At 42.3% G+C, this 21,067-nt stretch overlaps 1 protein-coding gene across 1 annotated transcript in view; it reads right to left on the bottom strand.

Moving 5' to 3' along the window:
* The window catches only part of igf1ra (insulin-like growth factor 1a receptor), a 72,944-nt gene that overhangs the window by 4,716 nt on the left and 47,161 nt on the right, over positions 1-21,067 (bottom strand). Inside the window, exons 3-20 of the mRNA XM_029434070.1 lie at positions 16,655-16,955; positions 15,555-15,691; positions 14,872-15,016; positions 13,891-14,099; positions 13,591-13,717; positions 12,849-13,084; positions 12,548-12,715; positions 11,825-12,032; positions 7,697-7,980; positions 7,450-7,592; positions 6,962-7,127; positions 6,752-6,854; positions 6,445-6,515; positions 6,123-6,352; positions 4,698-4,802; positions 4,210-4,369; positions 3,836-3,965; positions 1,388-1,522 (exon numbers count right to left, since the gene is read on the bottom strand). Coding sequence (XP_029289930.1) covers positions 1,388-1,522; positions 3,836-3,965; positions 4,210-4,369; positions 4,698-4,802; positions 6,123-6,352; positions 6,445-6,515; positions 6,752-6,854; positions 6,962-7,127; positions 7,450-7,592; positions 7,697-7,980; positions 11,825-12,032; positions 12,548-12,715; positions 12,849-13,084; positions 13,591-13,717; positions 13,891-14,099; positions 14,872-15,016; positions 15,555-15,691; positions 16,655-16,955 — 3,058 coding nt within the window. The remainder of the gene's footprint in view (positions 1-1,387; positions 1,523-3,835; positions 3,966-4,209; positions 4,370-4,697; positions 4,803-6,122; positions 6,353-6,444; positions 6,516-6,751; positions 6,855-6,961; positions 7,128-7,449; positions 7,593-7,696; positions 7,981-11,824; positions 12,033-12,547; positions 12,716-12,848; positions 13,085-13,590; positions 13,718-13,890; positions 14,100-14,871; positions 15,017-15,554; positions 15,692-16,654; positions 16,956-21,067) is intronic.

The raw sequence follows: 21,067 nt of genomic DNA, 5'->3' as shown, positions 1-21,067 counted from the left end.
TGGTGTGATAGTGTAAAAATGTTTCTTTCAAAATAAAAGTTGGTTGCAGGCTTTTATAAAAAAGAATCTGCACAAGTCTAGACACAGCACATTTCAACACCCTGAAACACTGAGATAAAACCAGAAACAGAGTTCTGAACAGTGTCCAAACATCTACGGTAAATCTTCAATAACGGGAATCTCTTGCAACAGTACTGCAAAACTTCACACATGAAACATCCCTAGTGTGGCGAAACCTTGATGTATAATAGCACTGTGAGTGATACTGCACACATTCCACAATAAATCACATTCGTATAATCGCAGAGTCTGTGTTTCATTTTCGACCAGCCCTGCGAGAGAGAATGCACTTTTTGTCTATAGGAAACTCTAGACAGAAACATGGGAACGCCAATCAGTGACTCTCAGCTACCTGACCATGGGAAAGCCAGTACAAGGAGACATTCAAGGCTCTCCAAATATGACTCATCCCCCCCCCCTTGTCTGTTATCATGCTTGCTTTCTCTTCTTGTATCTTTCTATTCAGTCTTTGTATGGACTACTGGCTTCACCGCACCTCAGCAGTCTTCTGGAACTCTCCGTTGAGTCACTACACTAGATGCGACCGGCAGCAAAAGGTTCTGACTTCCCCGTGTGTTGCTCACAGACCAGGAGTCTAACCCCCCCCCCCACCACCACCACCACCACCACCACCACCTCTGTAACACAATCCACACACTCCTGTAATCGGGACAAAACATTCAGGCTGCCATAGAAACAAGAGGTTTGTGTCTGCACAACACTCTCACTCTTTCTAAGGTGAGGTCAGCCATGAAGAGTGGGAGGGAGGAGAGCGGGATGCCTTCTCATTGAGGTCAGAGTGGGAGAGCAGAAATGCATATATGCAGCGCTGCATGTTGACAAGCAGTCTGTGCTGTGATTTCTCTTCTCTTACAGCCAGGGTGATTCATTAATGAATTATAAATGATTCAATTAATTATTTCTCTGTCTCTCCCACTCCCTTTGCTGACGGACAGACACCATCGCGCGGCGGCGGGATTGAGGCGCATTTTTCACACACGGGTCCCGGCATCCCTTCTATGGTCCGAGGCTGACGGGTGAAGAGGCTTCTCAATGCCAGCTGACCACCGGGGCCATGTCGTCAACAGACCACATTTAACCTGTGACGTTAATGTCAGCCCTCATCTTGGCTCTACCTAAGCATACACACCACATGATATCCTACACACTTCGAACCACAACTTAAAATAGACGCTGGGCAAAATATTAATGGGACAGAAGGCTGTGCGAGGCAGTAGAGGATAAAAAAAACCAATATCCGTCAAGGGTGTTGTAACACAAAACCCGAAAGGTTAGGGTTATTGATCACAGATAGGAGGTGACTTACAGCATGTCAGGGCAGTTGTCAGGTTTGTCCAAGAGTCCTCCCTCCATGACGAAGCGCAGCACTTGTTCATTGGACATGCCCTGGTAAGGCTGTTCTGCTAATGTGGCGATCTCCCACAGCACGACACCAAATGACCTGCGAGGAGAAATGAGACAACACTTTTATAAAATGTATTTACATTTTTTGCCTCTTATCTGATTCTAATTCAGTGCTGCTTACATTGGGCGAAACAGCAGAAAAGGTTCAAAGGCAACAGTGCAGCAGTTCTGTTTTATTACTTCGAAATAAACATTTAAAGAACTACACTGGTGTTTTTGAATTTTCTAGAATTTGTCTTTTACAACGCTTTTATTGCACAGAAGAAAGTCTTATTGCTTGGAATCAAAAGCTCTTGAAGACACCAATCACGCACACTGTACTTACTTTATTAAGGACGTTTTGGTCCTCAAACATTCATCAGGTAATGCATTTATTTATTGACCTGATGAAGGTCTGAAGGCGAAAACATCATCAATTTAGTTTACAAGTGGTGGACTGTGTGCAGAATTCTTTGGTTTCTCCAAATTCACCTCTAAATACAATGTACAGTAGAACTTCCATGAGGGCTACACATCTTTCTAAGCATACGTTTGAATTGTGCTTTTCCAACCTTTCATTTTGCATCACAATAAAATCTCCTTACTTGCTTGAGTTGGCTAATCCATGACAGTGAATATTATATCTGCTTTTATTGTTAAATTCTACATTATAGGACGGAATTTGTTTGATTTGCAGTTAACTAGCTAATAAAACGCAAAACAAAGGCAAGCAGAATAATAGATAGCAAAAAACACTGATATGAACCTTTAAAGCTGCACTTATCAATATTGTATATTAACATTGGGTCGACTGCAGTTCCCCACAGTTCTTATCTTTGTAAGGTGTTGTGTTTACAGCTTTCCTTTCTGCCCCAAAGTGTCCAAAAAAACGATTAATTCAGCTTCAAGATACTTTTGTATGTAAATAGTATTTATAAATTAGGTGTAATGTTAAGCTTGTTGTGGATGTCTGCCCCTACGTGGCCAAAAAAACTAATAAAAGCTGCTTTAAATACTGTAACTTAAGTTACGTGTTAACTAAATTGTAATGCTCAGAGCAACATTCACTGAGCAGAGGATGTTGGAGAACAATATGAGAGCGGCAGCACAGAGCAGATACTTCTCCTTATGTTATCTCCATCATGTTAAACCTAAAACCTGGCAGCCTTTACATATTAAGAGTAATGTAAACTGTGTGTCAGTGAATCACAATGACGTCATCACTGCAGGGCCTCAGTATAAAGCAGTTACAGTACAGTAAACCCCAGTTTACCTTGCACTTACATTACTGTGAAACTAATCATGAAGAAAATTCTTAACTTGACTAACAAAGACCACCATATTTGTTCACTCTTGCTGGGCATAATTTCACAACTGGCATGAGTTCAGAGTCTACATTCAACAGTCTTTTAAACAGCCTTATTACAACACTGCATATAAGTGGCTGAAACAGTCTTGTGCTGACAGACAAAGCCACACTCAGACAGCTTTTCCGATCAACAGAATAAAAGTCACCTACTCGTGGATTCCTGAGGAGCCCATAATGGGTTCTTCTTACGCTAAACTTCATCTGTGCAACATCAAAGAGCAAGATGTAGAACGCAAATGTGGAGGTGGGTTTGTGCTGGCACTGCAACCTCTCATTTGAGAACATCTGGAGCAGTTTAAGCCCACTCTGAGGGACTGACCCGTGGGACATTTTGAGTTGGGAAACAAAAACTTGCAAGGGAGCTAGTAAACACTTGTATTTCTCTACATAAGAGAAATACAAGTGAGAACTTTCAACTTAGATTTCACTGCATAAAAGCTAGCATAAAAAACGTGTCAGTGAAAAAAAAAAGAACAAGAAAAAAGATTTATCTTGTTCTCCTCTGTCATGGAGAGAAGACTTTCCAGAGAGCCAGCTGGAAACCAAAAGATTGTGATGGTTTTGGAAATACTAGCTGTCATAGCAGACACCGAGAGGATAGAGGGCAGGAAATGTATCTTCAAACTGTGAAGTAAAGAATGTTGTTAGGAATATGGGCCATTATCCGAATCCAGACCTATAACTTTATATATTGAGCATTATTACATTCTGATGGGTTTATCCAAACTGGTATTGTTGAAATATTATTTGATTTGACAGTCAGTCGTTGACTACATACAGTCGTTGATACAACTACTGGCACTGAATCCAATCGCATGTCAGACATTATGATGCTCCGGACCTGAACCTGAGGAAACCTTTTTGTAACTGGAACTCTTTAAATGTTAACAGAATACTCCTGATGTAGACACTTCTGGAATACTTTGCGAGCACCGTAGATTAAGGCAGGTTTATACATAGATATTGCGGGCTTGTGTGTAAGAGAGTGATGTTTTCTCATACCAGACATCAGACATTGTAGTGAATACGCCATCTTTCAGAGACTCTGGAGACATCCAGCGGACAGGCAGCAGGCCCTTCCCTCCTTTTCTGTAGTAATCAGTCTCATAAATATCTCTGGTCATGCCAAAATCTGAAGGAAAAAAATGAAAACAGAGGTTGGGGAAGCCACTAAATATCATTCATTCTGTGTGGGAGAGGAAGCTCCTGAGAGCTCATCCATTCCCTCACCTCCTCCCTCCCTCTGTCCATCTACATTAGTACTCCACTGCCTCAGGCACTCACTGAAATCCAAACGCTTATTTTCGAGGCCAGTGGAGTGGGTTCAGAATTGAGCAACCAGGGGAAGCTGAAAGCATTGTATTAACTTGACTTACCTCCAATCTTCACAGTGAAGTCCTCAGCTACCATGCAGTTCCTGGCAGCCAGATCTCTGTGGACAAATTTGTTGGAATTTAGGTACGACATGCCGTCGGCGATTTCCCCTGCCATCTGGATCATCTTTTTGAGCGGGGGTAGGACCTGAGTGGTCGAGTTCTGGGGATGAAACGAGAGAGTAAAGAGCACGAAAAAAACACTTTTCAGTCAGCAACAACACTGGACACTGGTTACAGTTCAGCATTACAAAGTGAGGGATGGATGCTACGTGTGGAAATGTGCACGTGGGTGTGGAAGAAAGACAGAATGGGAGGCAGGATGTGTGTATGAATTCACACATTAGTGTGTATGTGACACTTTACATCATCACCTATTTCTGTAAGAGAGAGACAGCAACAGATATAAAGCTGAAATGTGTGTGCGTGTGTGTGTGTGTGTGTGTGTGTGTGTGTGTGTGTGTGTGTGTGAGTGAAGAAAAGCTGCTTACTTCTTTGCGCAGAGAACGCAGGTGGCTCTTGAGATCTCCACGGGTCATTAGCTCCATAATCACCAAGGTTGGCTGTCCCTGAGAAACCACGCCCAGCAGCCGCACCTACATGAATCAACAAACAGCACAGGTCAGGTACGAGGAGGCAAAGTCCCAAATCCACACTATACATTAAATCTTTGTTCTTGTTTAATGTTTTAATTAAGAGAAATGGGACATGAAAAAAAAATTCTGTTTAATAATGAGAATAATTATTAGAATAATGAGAAAAGTGGAAACTATAATTATAATAATAATATAATAAAATAATGTTCATTTTAGTGGATCAAAAGAAGAACAAGTCATATTTTCTGCATTTTAAAGATGTAAAAAAAAAAAAAGATTGCCACTTTAGTACACACTGACTATTTTAAACGGGATATAATATCACTGAGCGCTAGAGGAAGCTTCAGTAGACTTCCAGTGAAGAAAATGGCGTCCTGCCAGTAAAGAAGTAAAAGCCAGAATATCTAATTGCTTGGAAGTGTAACAGTTGTCTACACATTAAATCTAAGCAGGTTTTGGATATGTAGTGTGTTCATAGGGGAAAAGATAAAGTATACTCAAGACAGTCAGTAATCATTCTGAAATATCTTGATTTATCAGTGTGCTGTTGATGGACACAATTCTCCCACAATGCAATGCTCAAAGGAAATGTAGGAGCTGCTCACAGCTGGGACAAACTACAGATGTTGCTGAAACAGCGCCAGGAATACCTCAGAAAACAAAAAATACTATTACAATGTTTGGAAAAACAATTGTATTGTATCATCTCTTGTTAGCTGTCTACTAACTGCTAAGATTAGGGTACAGTTGAATGTTTAAAATGAGTAGATAGTAAGGTAGGCAGTCTACTTTACCTTCCTCACAAAGCACTCTTACTTAGGCGCAGAAAATGTTCATATTTCATATTTACATTCATATTTGAAAAAACTGTTTCTCTTTAACTGGCTTTGAACATTGTAAAGAAATCCTACAAATTAGAATTTAATAATTGAGTGTTTGGCTTTTTATCAGCCAGACTTGGTTGTAACACCAGCTTTCCAAAGGGAAACTCTTTAACACATCAGTTTAACGTAGTTAATGAGGCTGTGATCGCTCAGATGAGAGAATATGCACAACCTCCAGGAGGCTAAACCCTGCCTCGGGCTGTAGCTAAAGACACGCACAGTGTATTGCTTGTGACCTGCTGACACCTTTCTCTCTGCATCCATGCAGATTAATTAGGAAATGATTTTAATCGAGAGCTCTTTCTTGCGACTGGGTTCAATGTAAAGAAGCACTGGTTAATTTAAAGCCCTATTGTGAGGATTTATCTGCATTTCTTCCAGGCTTTTCTCACTCAGTTGCCTGATGGGAACCATATTTAGGCCATGTCCCTCTTACCACATGGTGACAGTTGAACTCCTTCATGACGGAGGCTTCGTTCAAAAACTCAATGCGCTCCCTCATGCTGGCCGACTCATTGACCGTCTTGATGGCCACTCGTGTCTCGGGATCATCTTTGACCACTCCCTTGGCGAGGCCTTCGTACACCATGCCGAAGGAACCCTGGCCCAGCTCCTTGTGCATTGTGATCTTCTCCCTGGCCACCTCCCACTCATCTGGGACGTACACTGGCACAACAAAGCGGACAGCAAGTCAACAACACATACACACATCCAAACAAAACAGTGAAATAAATTGGCAAGATATTGCGTATTCTTACTCTCAGCAGCACTGAAGTACTCAGGGTTGACAGACGCATAAAGGACTCCATTCCCCAATCTGTCGCTATTCCTGTTGACATAAAGACAACGAAGACAGTGAGCCGGCAGCTCTGATTGTGGATGGGATGTGTAATTCTCTGTGAGAACTCTACTCTTTACCACAGGGGAATGTTAATGAAAACAACAGCTATTAACTCTAATTGACATTACACTGGTCATTAAGTTTCATGAGCATAGCGAGGTAGAACAACATTATCAAGAGACCATGTCTGGCAACGTGGAAAGCATGTTCATAAAGATACTTGCCTCTTTTTGTTCACAAAGAAGAGAATCGTGGTGAGGGTGGCAATAAAAAGCGTCACTATGATGGGAATTATGATGACCAAGTAGAACGTAATGCCATCGTCTCCTGCCACACAGAACAGAACAATAAATCAGGATCAGGACTCACTAGAGGTGTCATTTCTAATTACTTTTCAATATACAGTATTTAATATGTGAGAAATGTTGCATTACGTTTGGGCGGAGGCACGTAGAAGAACACGCTCTCCGTCCAGGAGCCGTTCCCTGCTAGTGAAGTGGCGCGCACATGAGCAGAGTAATTCCCTGAGCCCAGGTTGGTCAGCCGAGCTCCTCTGTGCTCGCGGTACTGCTGCCGAGACACACACTCGTGTTTCTCAGGCTGAAAGGAAACAAACACATGGTGGTTACTGTTTGAAAGACAGTGAGCTACAACAGTCAGGTTCAGGTAAGAAGTTTGGTTTAGAATCACAACTGATAGATCTGATAGTCCCCCTACTGGCTTAAATCATTTGGGGTTTTTTTTAAAGTCTCGCTCCGCTCATGTGTGTGTGCAGAGTTTGACCCTAGAAGGCTATTTCTTTTTTACATTTATCTGCAAAAGGCAGAAACTATCTTTGTGCTCATGTGCCGTGATCATTTGTAATTAGATACGTCTTAAAATATGTTGGAGGGGATTTTTAGTTATACCCAGCCTGGCTCACCTCAGTCCCCAGACGAAACTTGATCTCATACATCAGGATGAGTCCGTTGGGCATGACGGGCTCCGGCCAGTGCAGCATCACACAACCTTCAACCTTGTCGCTCCTCTCATAGAGTACCTTTCCAGGGATGTCATCGGCTTTGACTGGGTAACACACACGCACAACATTACAGCAAACATGTGTCGACAATGCATTGTAAGAGAAGGTGTCACAGCATACACAGATTGTATCCAGGTCAGTTTCTAACCTGCAGGTTTGGTCCTGGAGAAGACAAACGCTCCTGCACTGCAACGCCCCACCTCCTCGTTGCATGCATGGATGTCAATGCGGTAGACAGTGAAAGGCCGCAGGGTGGGGATCTCTAAATGTTCTGCTGCGCTCTTGTTCTCTGAGAAGGGGTACTCCCTGATAGGAGGAATTCCATCTGTACTGTTATCGCCCGGGCCAAGCGTGGTGTTCCCTCGTACACCGTCAGGCAGCAGTGTGTCGTTAGCCACACCAAAAACATCTCTACGTCGACGATCTGGAGGTCTGAAATACAGAGGATGCAACAGCTGTAAGAAAGTTGATTTAGTGATCGCTGTTACTACAATAAAAGGCATAAAAGGTTTACAGTATGTCCTGGAAATCCTATCGTAACTAATAATTGGAGGTTCATAACTCCCAAAAGCATTTTACACAAAGCTGCAGCATCTCGCTGAAGTGGAGTGTGTGTGTGCGTGTGTGTGTGTTTCCAGATGCTGCATAATACTCCCTGTGGAGCTGTGTGGAAGGAAGAGGTCAGACAGATCATAGCGAGGTGGACAGACAGAGAAGACAAAACACACAAGACGCAGAGAGTTTTTCACAGTAAGAAAGAAAAACTATTTCCAACAAAGACTAATCAAAAAAGAAAGTCTTAAAAGGGAAAAATGGCAGAATATATGGCCGTATTATTATTTATTTATTTTTCTCTTTCTTCTTCTCTCATCCTAACCCCTCCCCCCCACCTCCCCTACTATTGTAAAGCGGCTTTGAGGTCTTGAAAAGCGCTATATAAATTTAATTTATTATTATACTTTTGTGATTCTGAACCAAACTGTTTTAAAATTTTCAGCGGCCAAAATGAGGGCATTGCTGTGAATGGACTAGTGGTCTCAGAGTGCACATGATAAGCTGTGGAGCCACATCGACACAATTGAGGGCAAGCAGGTTGCCGACAGCTGTGACTGTAGCCGCAGCAGAGGCACAACAGATGCCACAGGGCACCTTGCCTACAGTAGTTACCTGTAAAAGCTACAGGGAAAGCAAAGGAAACAGTCCTGACTCTGAATGAGTTGGAGAATGAAAGCTGTATTGACAGCAGGTGGCAACAGGTATATGGAGCCTTTACAGAGCTTTTGCAGAGTGATAAATGTTCAGAGGTTGTTTGGAAATATAATGACAGCATGAACAGGAGGCTAGGCTTTTATTACAGCATAAAAAGCTCAGACATGATTCAAACTGTATACTGGGAATTGGGGCTGCAACTAACTATTATTTTCATTATTGATCAATCTGATGAATCTTTCCTCGATTAATTCTTTAGTCCATAACATGTGAATAATGCCCATCACAGCTTTTAAAGCCCAAGGTGATGCCTAAAAAGGAGCCTGTTTTGTCCAACCAACACTCCAAAACCCCAAAATATTCAATCTACTATCAAACAAGACAAAGAAATGCTGCAAATCATCACAATTAAGAAGCTGGAACAGCAGCAACAGGGAGTCTGCAGTTCCCTGGTGCTCTGGCTGAACTCGAGCTAACTGCTAACTGAAGCTACACCGTTTCCCGGGGCTGCCGACAGCTATACACTCAAGAAACAACCTTCTGGTAGTTATAAGGACGAAGCGAGGTCTCCAATAAACAAACTATAAAACAGACAGAACAGGGCTGAATATTTACAAGCGAGTCAGGCAGCTGTGCTTCTTCTCCCTCTGCTAGAGGCAGACTACAGTGTCTCACTATCGCCTCTAGAGGAACAAGTGGTATTACAGACCGGTCGGAGCGGAACTAGCAGTTAGATAATTTCTCTCTACAATACAACACATAGATGTCTTTGACATCACATGTTAGTTAATTGTTTTACTTCTGGAATATCTTACACATTTAACCTTTAAAAATAGCTTAAAATTATAAAGCGATTAATAAAATAGCAGCTGATTCCTGTATGTTTCTGCTGATCATTTCAGCTCAACCAGGAGTAATAAAAGGTTAAACAGTCAAGCATCTGTTGTGCCTGAGCAGACACACAGCTAAGAGAGGAGTGGACAGACACAGATGGATCCGTGGGAAAGACCAGTCGCACTGACATGTCAACATTCCTCTCCGACAGGTATAACTGGTGCGGTACGATCCAAAGTCCAGCACTCAAAAACTGCTAATGTTACTCCTTATTATTATTACTGTTACTCCTGGAAAATACATTCAAAAATATATATGAAGACTGACATGAGAGTTCTGGACTGAGAGATGCTGATTTGCACTAGTAAATCTTGAGCTATCAAAAGCAATAGAACATGAGGCGATGCGCTGAACCCTCTGAGAGGCCAGATGAAAGAAAACTTGAGGGATCCAATTTATGTATGTGCAATGAGAGTGTTAGGTTAAGCATGCAGTCCTAACACTATGAGAAGGCTCCGCGGCTGACTGAAGCATGACCTTATAACTAGTGAATTACTACACTTAGTGTCCTGAACTCGCCCGTTAAAAAATAACTACCTTTACGCAATGGAATCCAGAGAGGAAAGCCGTGACTACACATTCAGTCTGTAGCAAGTAGAGCTAATTATTAGCACTTGGCATTAACTGCAGCAAGACATGCTGCAGGCTCAAAATCTCTGGATCTGACAAAAGAATAGGAAACTTCAGGGAGACCTAATCCGTTTATCTTTTATGTATTCATCATGAGCTTCAACAGCAAGCGATTACAGTAAATAAATGCTCCTGATAACAGGTTTTGGTCTCCTAAACAGACACTGGCAACTATCCTCTTTGTGCAGCCACCCTCCCTCTCCTCCTCAGTCTGCCTTGCTTACTTTCTGTTTGTCTTCTGTCGCTGATGGGGCTCTTCCCTCATTCATTTAAATTCCAGATGGATTCACTGTACATTTCCTGGCAGCTGTCTCGCCCCAGAAAAAAAACAAGTCCCGGACAAAGAGAGCGTGCAAGGGGAAGAGGAGAGTGGAGTGCGAGTGGAGGGGGACAGAATGGAAAACATTTCCTCTTCTTTCTGTTACATTTTTCACCCGCCCTCTTTTCCCTCACCCTGGGTCTAAACCCTGAACTTTTGAAAAAACCTCCCAGATTTTCGAGCCCTTTCCCTGGAGTGGTTTGTAATAATGCTGGCTCTGTTACAGTAGAGAGTCTGTGAGGTGTTCACTGCAGGCCCGGGACCTGCCATCCGCTTGTTTCCTAGACAGCTATACTATAACAAATCAACACAGCCAGGGTGAGAAGGAAGGGGTGGGGGGGTATGGTATGAGTTCAATTACAACAGAAAGCTGTTTTATTATTCTTCCTCCAAATACATATCGATCCAATTCCACAAGAGCGTTGCGAAAGACAAGAGAAGGGCACCGTAACGCAGTTTGAATGAATGGACTTCGGAGGCTCAGAGGCATCGCTTAAAGCTATGGATTCATAAGATACCTGCTGAGTGTTCTTAGTGACAAACAACAAGTAGGCTATATCAAAAGGTCTCCATATTTTACAATGATGGATGTTGGAGATGGAGTGTTACGAATTCACAAATGCATAGATTGTGTGCGACGGTCTATATGAGAACAAAGGAGTGTGGGAGGAGAACGGAGCCAGAGTCTTTGAAACAGTGAAACATCCTTAGCCACGAGCAAGTTAAATGATAACACAACACAGATGTCACTCCCTATTGTGGGGAACAAAAGCCTAAGCAGCTACGAGTGTGCAGCCAAACTAGGCCCTTCAAGACTCCTTAATCACATATCTCTCCTGGGTTTGTTTGTGTTGCCTAAATTGCTGCCTGCTAGGTTATAACATCCCCCGTGCCACCGTTTCCACGGCAACATAAAGCCACAAGAGCGCTAAGAAGGCTTTGGATCCTACTCAGCATGTCTTCTCATCTGCACCGCCCGACAAAAGGGCCGAGCCCAGCATGCCGGCTCAGCCCCCGTCAAGTCCAGTTACGCCCCCAATGCTCGGATCCTGTCAGCTCCACAGTGGAGCCATTACGCCGAGCTGCCACCTCATTCCTCATTTCGACCCATCAAAGCAGAAACAAGTGCAGCTCTTTGATGGCCACTGCAGGAGCTGCAAACAGTTTAAGGAGATCAATGTGAGGCTGACATTATATCTCCTCTACATCTGTGGTTTACTGTACCTCGGCAGAAAGATGGCATTGTGAAGGAAGTTCTCGAAGATTTTGAAAAAGACGCGATCATCCTTCTCCCGGTCTTTCTCCTCTGGCGTCTTCTGGCAAGCACAGCATGGGCCCTTCTCTCCCCCCGCCATGTCTGACTTGGTGGGCTTGGTGTTGTCGTCCATGTCGGTGAACCCCGAGGCTGGGATACGGATCGGGATCTTCAGCTCTGTGAAACCAGGAGTGTTTAGCAATGGGAGGCATTCTGCATGTTCAAAGCAGCTTCTTATACACACACACACACACACACACACACACACACACACACACACACACACACACACACAGACACACACACACACACACACACACAGACACACACACACACACACACACTTATGTTTCAATATCAAAGGAATAGTTTAACATTTTGGGAAATATACATATTCACTTTTTTGCGGAGAGTAAGAGAAGATTGATACTCTCATATGAAGTTACAGCCAGCAGATTGTTAGCCTAGCTCACTAATTAACATATCTTTTTTGCTTCATCTGTACCTCTTCTCCTGTCATTATGCTAAGCTAAGCTAACGAACTGCTGGCTGTAGCTGCAGAAACGTACAGAAATGAGAATGGGATCAATCTTCTCAATTAACTCTCGGCAAGAAAGTACTTGGACTTATCAGAAGGGAAAGCTCGGAAAATAAAAAGCTGGTTATTGTTTTGTAGAAGGAGTAATGCACACCTTTGGAGCAGTAGTTATGTTGGTAGAGCTCCCTGTCCTCAGGCTGCTGCTGCCAGCGGACCAGGTAGAAGGTCAGATTTCCATTGGGAAAGGCTGGAGGTGACCACTTCACCATTAGCTTGGTTGAGGAGTTGGCAAATGCACGGGGGTCCTTGGGCATAGACGGCACTGCAATAAGGCCAAAGTCACGGTATGTTATATTAAAATGTTTGCATTACAATAACTAATAATTTACGCATAACAGCATTAGAAACACCTATATCAAAAGTATTGCTGCCAACAGACTGATGGTCAGACTTACGCGATGGGCGTGTGCGAACGTAGATTATATCGCTCTTTGCTCCAGTAATGTGTTTGTCCTCCACCTGCAGGGTAATGGCCTTCACAAATATAGCATACTGCGTCCAGGGCTTGAGGTGTTGAAGACTGACTTTTGGGTCAATGTTTGCATCTTGAGGGAAATCAACATCCACCATGTGCCAGCTGTTTAATCCACAGCCATCCTGCCCGTCAAACTCTGTGATGTTCTGGAAAGGGCTGGTAAAGACACAAAACATGGCTGTGCATTGACAAAAATGACTTTACTTAAAAATGACATGTTGACCATTTACAAAAACAAAATGACATTTACTCCCAGAATTGAGGTAAAACAATGTAGGTCATGTTTGAAGATATGATTCATCTTTGGGTTTTGTAAAGTCCCGCAAACCATTTTTCCAAAGCATACTATACATTGTTTGATTGTTTTTTGTCATTGACATTGTCTTTGTAAAATGGTTGCCAGTATTGTGAAGTGCACACAGTTAGTAGTACACATATATAATATACACAACCAGACAGATTTGATCCATGTCAGATTTTGTTTTCCCATTAAATCTCATTTTGAGAAGAATTCTATGTTTGAATAATTAAGTTCTGACTTGTCCAAAATATAAAACAAAAAGCTCATCAATACCCACTCTGCCTCACTAAAGTAGAGTAAATATTATAGTATGATAGTGTGCTATAAAAGATAATAAGTTGTTTGTCTTCTGAGTACTCACGACTCTTTGTAGTAGACTATGAAGCTGATAAGGTCTCCATATTCCGGCGGCCGGTAGCGCTCCCATGTCAGTCTGATCGTGTGGCTTGCTGTGATGTTAGACTTGAACTTCAGGGTATAGCTTTCACCTGTTGCGACAGAGCAAGACTCACAGTGAGACGTACACAATAATAAAACTACATATCATGGCTTTTGTAACGTCCCCACACACTGAATGACTGATTGTGTCTTTCTTTTTAATTAAGATCACTCAGAACAAAAATATACATTGATCTGTCAAAGTTTATGTGACTGTACTCACAGCTGGCCCTTTCTCCGTTGTTAAGGAAATCTCCCTGCTCTGGCTTCACAGTAATCCCCGTCTTCTCCCACATCTTGTGAATTTCAGACATGCAGAGTTTGGGGTTCCGACGGAAGAAGAGACGTCCGTTCCCAATAGTCAGGTTGTGCTGACTCCAGTCCCACAGGTACTGCAGGTGCTGGTTGTTGATTGCGGAGAACGAATACATGCTGATAGTGGAAGGAGATCAAGAGGAGGTTAAAACCTTCTCATAGAGATCAACAAAGAGTTTCTTATTGTACATGAATGTTTTTAATGGAAGCTAAAGTTGTCAGAAATGTTTTTTGCCACCTGGTGGCAGCGTTAAGCACTGGAGTAGGTGGACGTCACATGAGGTCAGGCTTGTGTTTCAGTCTGACACTGAGCCCGGGTTTGTTCAGAGGACATAAAACAGAAACAGTGCCGTGCTAACACTCTGAGCTCCGGCAGTCAGTACTGTGGCAGAACAGCTTTAGAGCGAGAGGAATGTCTGCCATCCTCGACAGCATTCCTCTGAGTGAAACTTTATCTTGGGAGAAACGACAACAAGAAGGGCGACGGGATTTCCCATGACCCCTTTGGCCATTACCAAAAAAAACCTTCCCTCATATCTCAGACTGCTGCTGATATCAGCTGTTTGTTGGACCTGAGACTTTCCATTAAGCTTTGTTGCCACACTCACTTATGTGGCCTGTCTGCATGACTTAGTGAATCATTTTTAAAATCATACTGCAATACACACTTTTATAATTAGATTGACAGATGCCAGATGACATCTACCATCCAGGGAAGACACTCATACAACAAGAAGTCACTCTTACATTTATGTAACGTCAGTGATATGTTGGTGGCAAGCTCCCTGCTATGCTGCGGTTTTCATGTCCTCTAATTCCCTCAGTCACCGCAAACAAGCATGCTCACACATTCACAGACAAAAAGTGCAGACAAAGAGCGCAGACATACTTGTCGATGAGTTCCTGCCCATTGATGTAACGCAGATTCTTGAGAAAGGACAGCGAGCCAAGTGCGTGGGAGTGTCGAATCTTCACATAGCCCGTCACTTTCTGAATCAATCCCATGAAGCTCTCCAGCTCAGACGCTATGTTATCTGGGGACAGGGGATGAACACACACACACACACACAGCATATGAAAGCCACATTAAAGTAATTCCACAGGGATCTATGCTGCTGCTACTATGACACCCAGACAAGCTCTTAATGCAAATATCCCAATGGGCACTAAGTTGTATTAGCTTTATCATATGTGGAGATTAGCTAGTGAGCCGCCCTGTCAACTGAGCAAATAAACAGCATTATAGCATAATGTGATAATTGGGTTAGAGTGCAGGACGCAAATGTAATGTTGATTTTGTGGCCCTCGCTGTGAAACCCAGCAGCTTAGACCATCAGGCCCTTCAGCTTTATCTGTCTCAGTAAACATAATATTTGCTGGACAGTCAAGTACAACCTAGTGTGGTAAAGTTAGTATACTGTAGTCAGGAGTTCATAGCGTATTGTATGACAGATTTTAGTCAAATGAAATATTCTATGTAGTGTTGGCTAGTGTAGTATCTACTAAGCTGACTGCAACATTTACAGTATATGTGATGTTAAAAGCACTGTGCTTCTGCAAAGCTGCACTCACTTCCACGGCGGATGTTGATGTCCAGGTTGCCTTCGATGACGGTGCAGTCCTTCAGGGACTGAGCAGCATCCACAGAGTCGATGACGGAGGATGTGCAGGGCTTATCACACGGGCCATTGCAGGCATTGCATAACATACTGTTTACAGCAGAAGCAGAGGGAAGGAGTGAATGAGAAGAAAGATAAAAAGGGAGGGGGGGTCAGGGAATGAAGAACAGTCAGGGAATGAGCAAAATCTTATGTGAACTTTTCTTCCTAACCCTGAAATGATTTGTCCACTCCCTGTCTCCCAAGTATGTCTAAGGATTCAGGCAAATACATCCACTGCATGATACGAGGTCACCTCTCACACGGAAAGTTTAATCTTTTATGAGCCCTCATCTGAACTCTGTTTCGTGAGAGAGTGACTCACTGTATTGACCTCAGAGACAAAACAGCAGTGGTATGGCCAAAAAACATACAACAGCAGAGTCCACATGGAATGTTTGGGAATTGACGAGACAACACAGGGAAGGAACGTTGCGTACAAAAAGTTTTCTTGTTCTAGGTGAATGTCAAATAAAATAAATTGTAATTGGACATTTCAGCTGTGTCTCTTCTTAAGAACTTTGAGTATTAAGCTGTAAAATCTAATAGTGGTGAGTGTTGAAAACAAGGCACTATGTTAAGTACCTTTCACCCTTTCTAAACAGTCTGGGAAGTATAAACTTTAATCATTAATAGTCCAACATGCTCTTAACCTTTAGAACTCACAGTCCTTTGTTTGAGTCCTACTTCAAGGGCCAGGTGAAGTTTATCTCAAGGGTATTTTTATTCAAATGAATTCATTATGCAAAAGTACACAGTGAACACTAGCACCTTTAGTGTCTGTGAATGCTGAAGAGAAACCACACTGCAAATTAGCCAGAAAAAAAAAAATACTAAGACCTCTGGCTCTCTGTGTGAAAAGGATCAAGTTATGATTAAAATACAGAGCATTAAAAAAGTCAAATCTTAGACATATGTAAAATGTTCCTAATATTTTGTACATTCAGTGTGTCACCTGGCATGACATTTCCAAATCATTAGGACCTTAAATAGAAGTGAAGGGTACATCTTTACCGATTAGTCTCGTTGCGTGTGAAGCCAGAGGGGCAGTCGGGCATACATTCTCCCCCGTGGATGACAAAGTGAGTGTCTCCGGGCAGGTGCACTTGGGAGCAAAGGTCCATGGTGATGCAGCGCCAGCCCTCAAACTTGTAAGTGTCTGTGGGACAGTCTGGCACACAGTGACGCTCGTGGTAGTAGTGAAGGCAACCTGAGCAGGCCATGTCGTTGTTAGGTTCAGTACAGCTGCCCAGGCACTGGCTGTGGCAACACTCCCCCTTGTCTGTACAGGAAAGCTTGCAGTTTTCTGGGCATACTGGAGGAGACAGAGAGAGATGGGAAAGAGGTCAGTTTTGGGTGTGTGTAAACAGTCTACATTGCTGGGCACTATTCCAACCAAGTCAAGGATAATAAAGGTCAAAAAGATACAAAACTGATGCTTATAAAGCAGAGATTGAGATTTACACGTCATGTAGGCTACACATGTAGAATAGCTTCAGAGCTTTTAATCATTAAGATGTGTTTTTGTTATTATCTGCATGGTAACAGGCCAGGAAGCAAATAAATAAGTTAAAGGAGTCAGTGTACCTACACAGTACGTGCATATATACACCCAGTTGCCAGTTTATCAGGTACACAGTAGCTTAAACTAATACCGTCTATTCCTACTTAATAAAGTACTTTTTGTTTCAAATGTTTTTGAGAGGGGTTGATTCAACAAACAGAGAGGTATGTCGGTTATTTAGCCTACCTTTGCTGATATAAATGGGGTGGACAAAATAATAGAAACACAATTCAATTCAACAACACCACAAAGCACAACCTCAAAAATGACCATTAAGTTGAATGAACATTTCTGTAACATTATAACCTTCATGAAGATAGACTCTATTGCAGGGCTGTTGTATTAAACTGCATTAGCATTAGCTAGGTGTACCTAATAAACTGGAAACTGTATATGTATGTATGGATCTGTACATATGCATGTATAGGAGGTACATGTTTTATTTGAAAGATGAGTTTTCAATGTTTAAATGTTGGATTTGGAGTCAAATCTGTCGGCCTCAATATAGTCACATCTAATGTATCATCTATTCTTTGACAGCAATTTGAAAACAAATTCCTCTTTTTTTTACCAAATCTGCAAACAAAAAGGAAGGAACATCTTTGAAATCAAGTGGATTGTTTGGACAAAAAAACACAATAAATGATTTCTTCATGAATATTTTTCGATAATGGAAGAAAAGACAAATGCAGCTCTAACACAGCCATCTTCTTACTATCACTGCAGCTTCTAAGAAGGAACAACTGTACATCCTGCAAGGCTGTGAGAAAAGTTGACAGACAAGTTATTGTGTGGGGTGTTTCAAATTAATCTTGAGCAACATGAATAACGAGCGGCTCCTCACTTCACTGAGCATCACTGGGAAGCCAAAACCCAAAACAATATGTTATCAATAAAATGTTCCCGTCGCTTGGGACAGACATTTGACAGATTGTGCATATTTACGGTTTGTCAGATTGATAAAACAGAGTTTATGAAATGACCATTAATATATCAGCCTTTAACTCTGGAAAATGAGTTTTTCCAAATCCAACATTTAACACACAAAAGACAAAAGTTACTCATTTGAGCTAAAAAGCAAAGAATAAGGTCGCGAACATTTCATCGACTTTAAACTTAAATGAACAGTGACAGAGATGAAAACGGTAAATGGAAGCATTTCTACTGTAGCCTATTTATAGAGAAGCACTTCTGGAAAAGCAGATGTAAAAGAGAGAAATGATTCCCACTGCTAACTAATCTGGAGACAGTGAAGACAGGGGTGTTCTAGTTTCAGATGAGTCAACTCCATAGATAAAGCACCTGCAGAGAGTGTGTGTGTGTGTGTGTGTGTGTGTGTGTGTGTGTGTGTGTGTGTGTGTGTGTGTGTGTGTGTGTGTGTGTGTGTGTGTGTGTGTGTGTGAACGTATAAATGATTTCTGCTAATCGTTGTTCACTGTAAGAGGAGTCTACATGAAGACTGAGTCAAAGGTTCAGCTTTCTTTGGGGAAGATGTATAACAGATAAGAAATCTATGATAAATTGTATACATTTTTTTGCATATTAGAAATTGTACAGGCAGCAAAGTCCTGGTTCCTTAGCAACCGCCTCCTGGTGCAAAGCCAGAGATGGAAGGAAATGTGCACACACACATTTCACCACTCGCTTTCATTTGGACTATTATGATTTGCAAGAATGTGACACTACACATATTGCTTCATTGTCATGAGTGTCGTTAACATATCTTATTATCTCCGTAACATATACTTTTTCAGGGGTACACATAATGAAGAATGAGTGACGTGTGCACATCCATGTTGCTTTGTAAATATATGTTCTACGAAGAAATAGGAGCTCTGCTTGTTTGTTTGCTTTTAAATTAAACGTGGGTGTCGGAGCATTGGTGGCTCGCTTTGTGAAGAAAATGAAGCCGGCTGCTAAACTAATCTCTTGATGAATATTTCATGTTGCTTTACAAAAACATCTGTGTAGGTTAAGAACGTGACGGTGCATTACAGTAATGCTGCAGAGTAAACACACACACTTCCACAGTGCCAACTCCAGTGTCCCTTTTCAAGGGAAGGGGACTGATCATCACTACTGACAGTTTCTCAAACACTTGCCATTCTTTCTCATATTCAGTCAAATCTAATGCAGAAGAGGTGAAATGGAAAATTCCTTCAGGATTCTTAGAAACAAGAAAAACCCAAAACATCTCTGACTATTTCCTAAAAAAATCTAATGTCATTCAGTAGACCTGATACAATAGTGTTCAATGCACTGCGGAACCTATAATTGTCTCCTGATAAGACAAACCTTGAGATTACAAAGCAGTATGAGTATTTTCATGATGACTGTGCAATGTATAGCGTCACCACTGCATTCAAGCTCTGCCACAGCAGGAGTAAACTTACTCTGCGGTACTTCATGAATACTGTATCTAACTATTCTGGATCTGGTCCAAAACAGCAATGAATTGGTTTTTTTTGACTACAGTATCAAACGGCAACACACGCAGGTTCTCACATGACCGCCGTGACTTGATTGGGAATATGATGCCGACATTAGTGCGTTTAAAGCGGGCAGATCAGTGAGGAAAAAAAAAAAAAAAACATCAGTGAGGTTTCATTTTCTTGGAATACGACCAAAAGGGGGCAGCCAAGGCAAACTCTAATAAGCCTTATTGGAGGATGTCCCTTCCTTTCCGCATCATTTTACCAGATTCCTCAATGAAGAGAAATTCCAAACGTGCATACCTTCCATCCGAAGAAGAAAGCGGAGGGAGGGGAAGTTGCTGACTTAAATCCATATAAGTCTACCCAGTTTCACTGTGTGACCAAACAACCCGTGGTATCAAGGATACAATCCTCTATTTATAGATGCTATTAATGCGTCCCTATTTCCACGCTGCCGCTCTCTACACATAGCTATGCAGGGCATTGTGGGTTTCCACTACTTCAAAGGAAAGGGACTCGTCTTATCATCCTTGTAGTCCCCTGAGTGGATGTTTAATATGAGCAGGATTAAATTAGAAGCATCAGCAGGTTGGGATTTGACCCTATTTAAGAACACACTGTGACACATTAATAAGCAACTGTTGCAGACAACAAACTGTAGAAACAAAAACTTTGACGATGATCTGAGGCGGCAAAGTCAAAGAAGTCAAACTGCTGGGAGTGGGGTAGGGAGGTTTACACATACAGTAGTTTGTAACCCCCCGCCCCTCCTGTTCTTTCCCTGAGCTGTCACGTCAGATGCCATAGCCAACCTCCAGCCTGCACCTGCTGTTCACCAGAGCTCTGTCCATTTCATCCATAGTAAGCGGGACAAAAGTCAGCTCAGAGGAGGCTCTATCTGAGCAACTTGTGCATCCCTGCATTGATAGGCTGAGAGACAAGTACTGTGCACTGTTGTTGTTTTTGTTCTAAAGGTATTTGCTAGTCGCTGGACTATGTAAAGAATCTGCAGAATGTTTCAGGCCGCAGAGGAGTCAAGGGGGGGGGGGATTGTTAATCCCTTGTTCCGCTGCGACAACACAATGACAACGCAAGAAACTGCTACAGAAACCGGAGATGAGGAGGCTATTTTTAAAACAAACAAACATGGTCATGGAAGTGTAATGTGGGATAATAAAAGAGAAACATATATCCGAGAATTAAAAAATAATAATAAACATGCAAGGATGTCCATTTTGGACCAAATAAATAAAGTAAAAAAGATACGAGACTGCAGTAGAGGAAAAGAGGCAGCAAGCATCACATTCATTCCTCCATCAGGCTGGCCTTGTCTTCTTAAAGCGCAGCATATAAGGGGGGGTTCAGGGTCATGTGACCCAGTACCCGTCAACCATGCGTTACCTCTCCTCTTTCCTCACAGTCGGTATC

Source organism: Cottoperca gobio, chromosome 6, assembly GCF_900634415.1.
Source record: "Cottoperca gobio chromosome 6, fCotGob3.1, whole genome shotgun sequence".
In the NCBI taxonomy this organism is placed as follows: Eukaryota; Metazoa; Chordata; class Actinopteri; order Perciformes; family Bovichtidae; genus Cottoperca; species Cottoperca gobio.
Note: the sequence above shows the minus strand (reverse complement) of the source record. Positions and strands in the feature narration are given on the sequence as shown.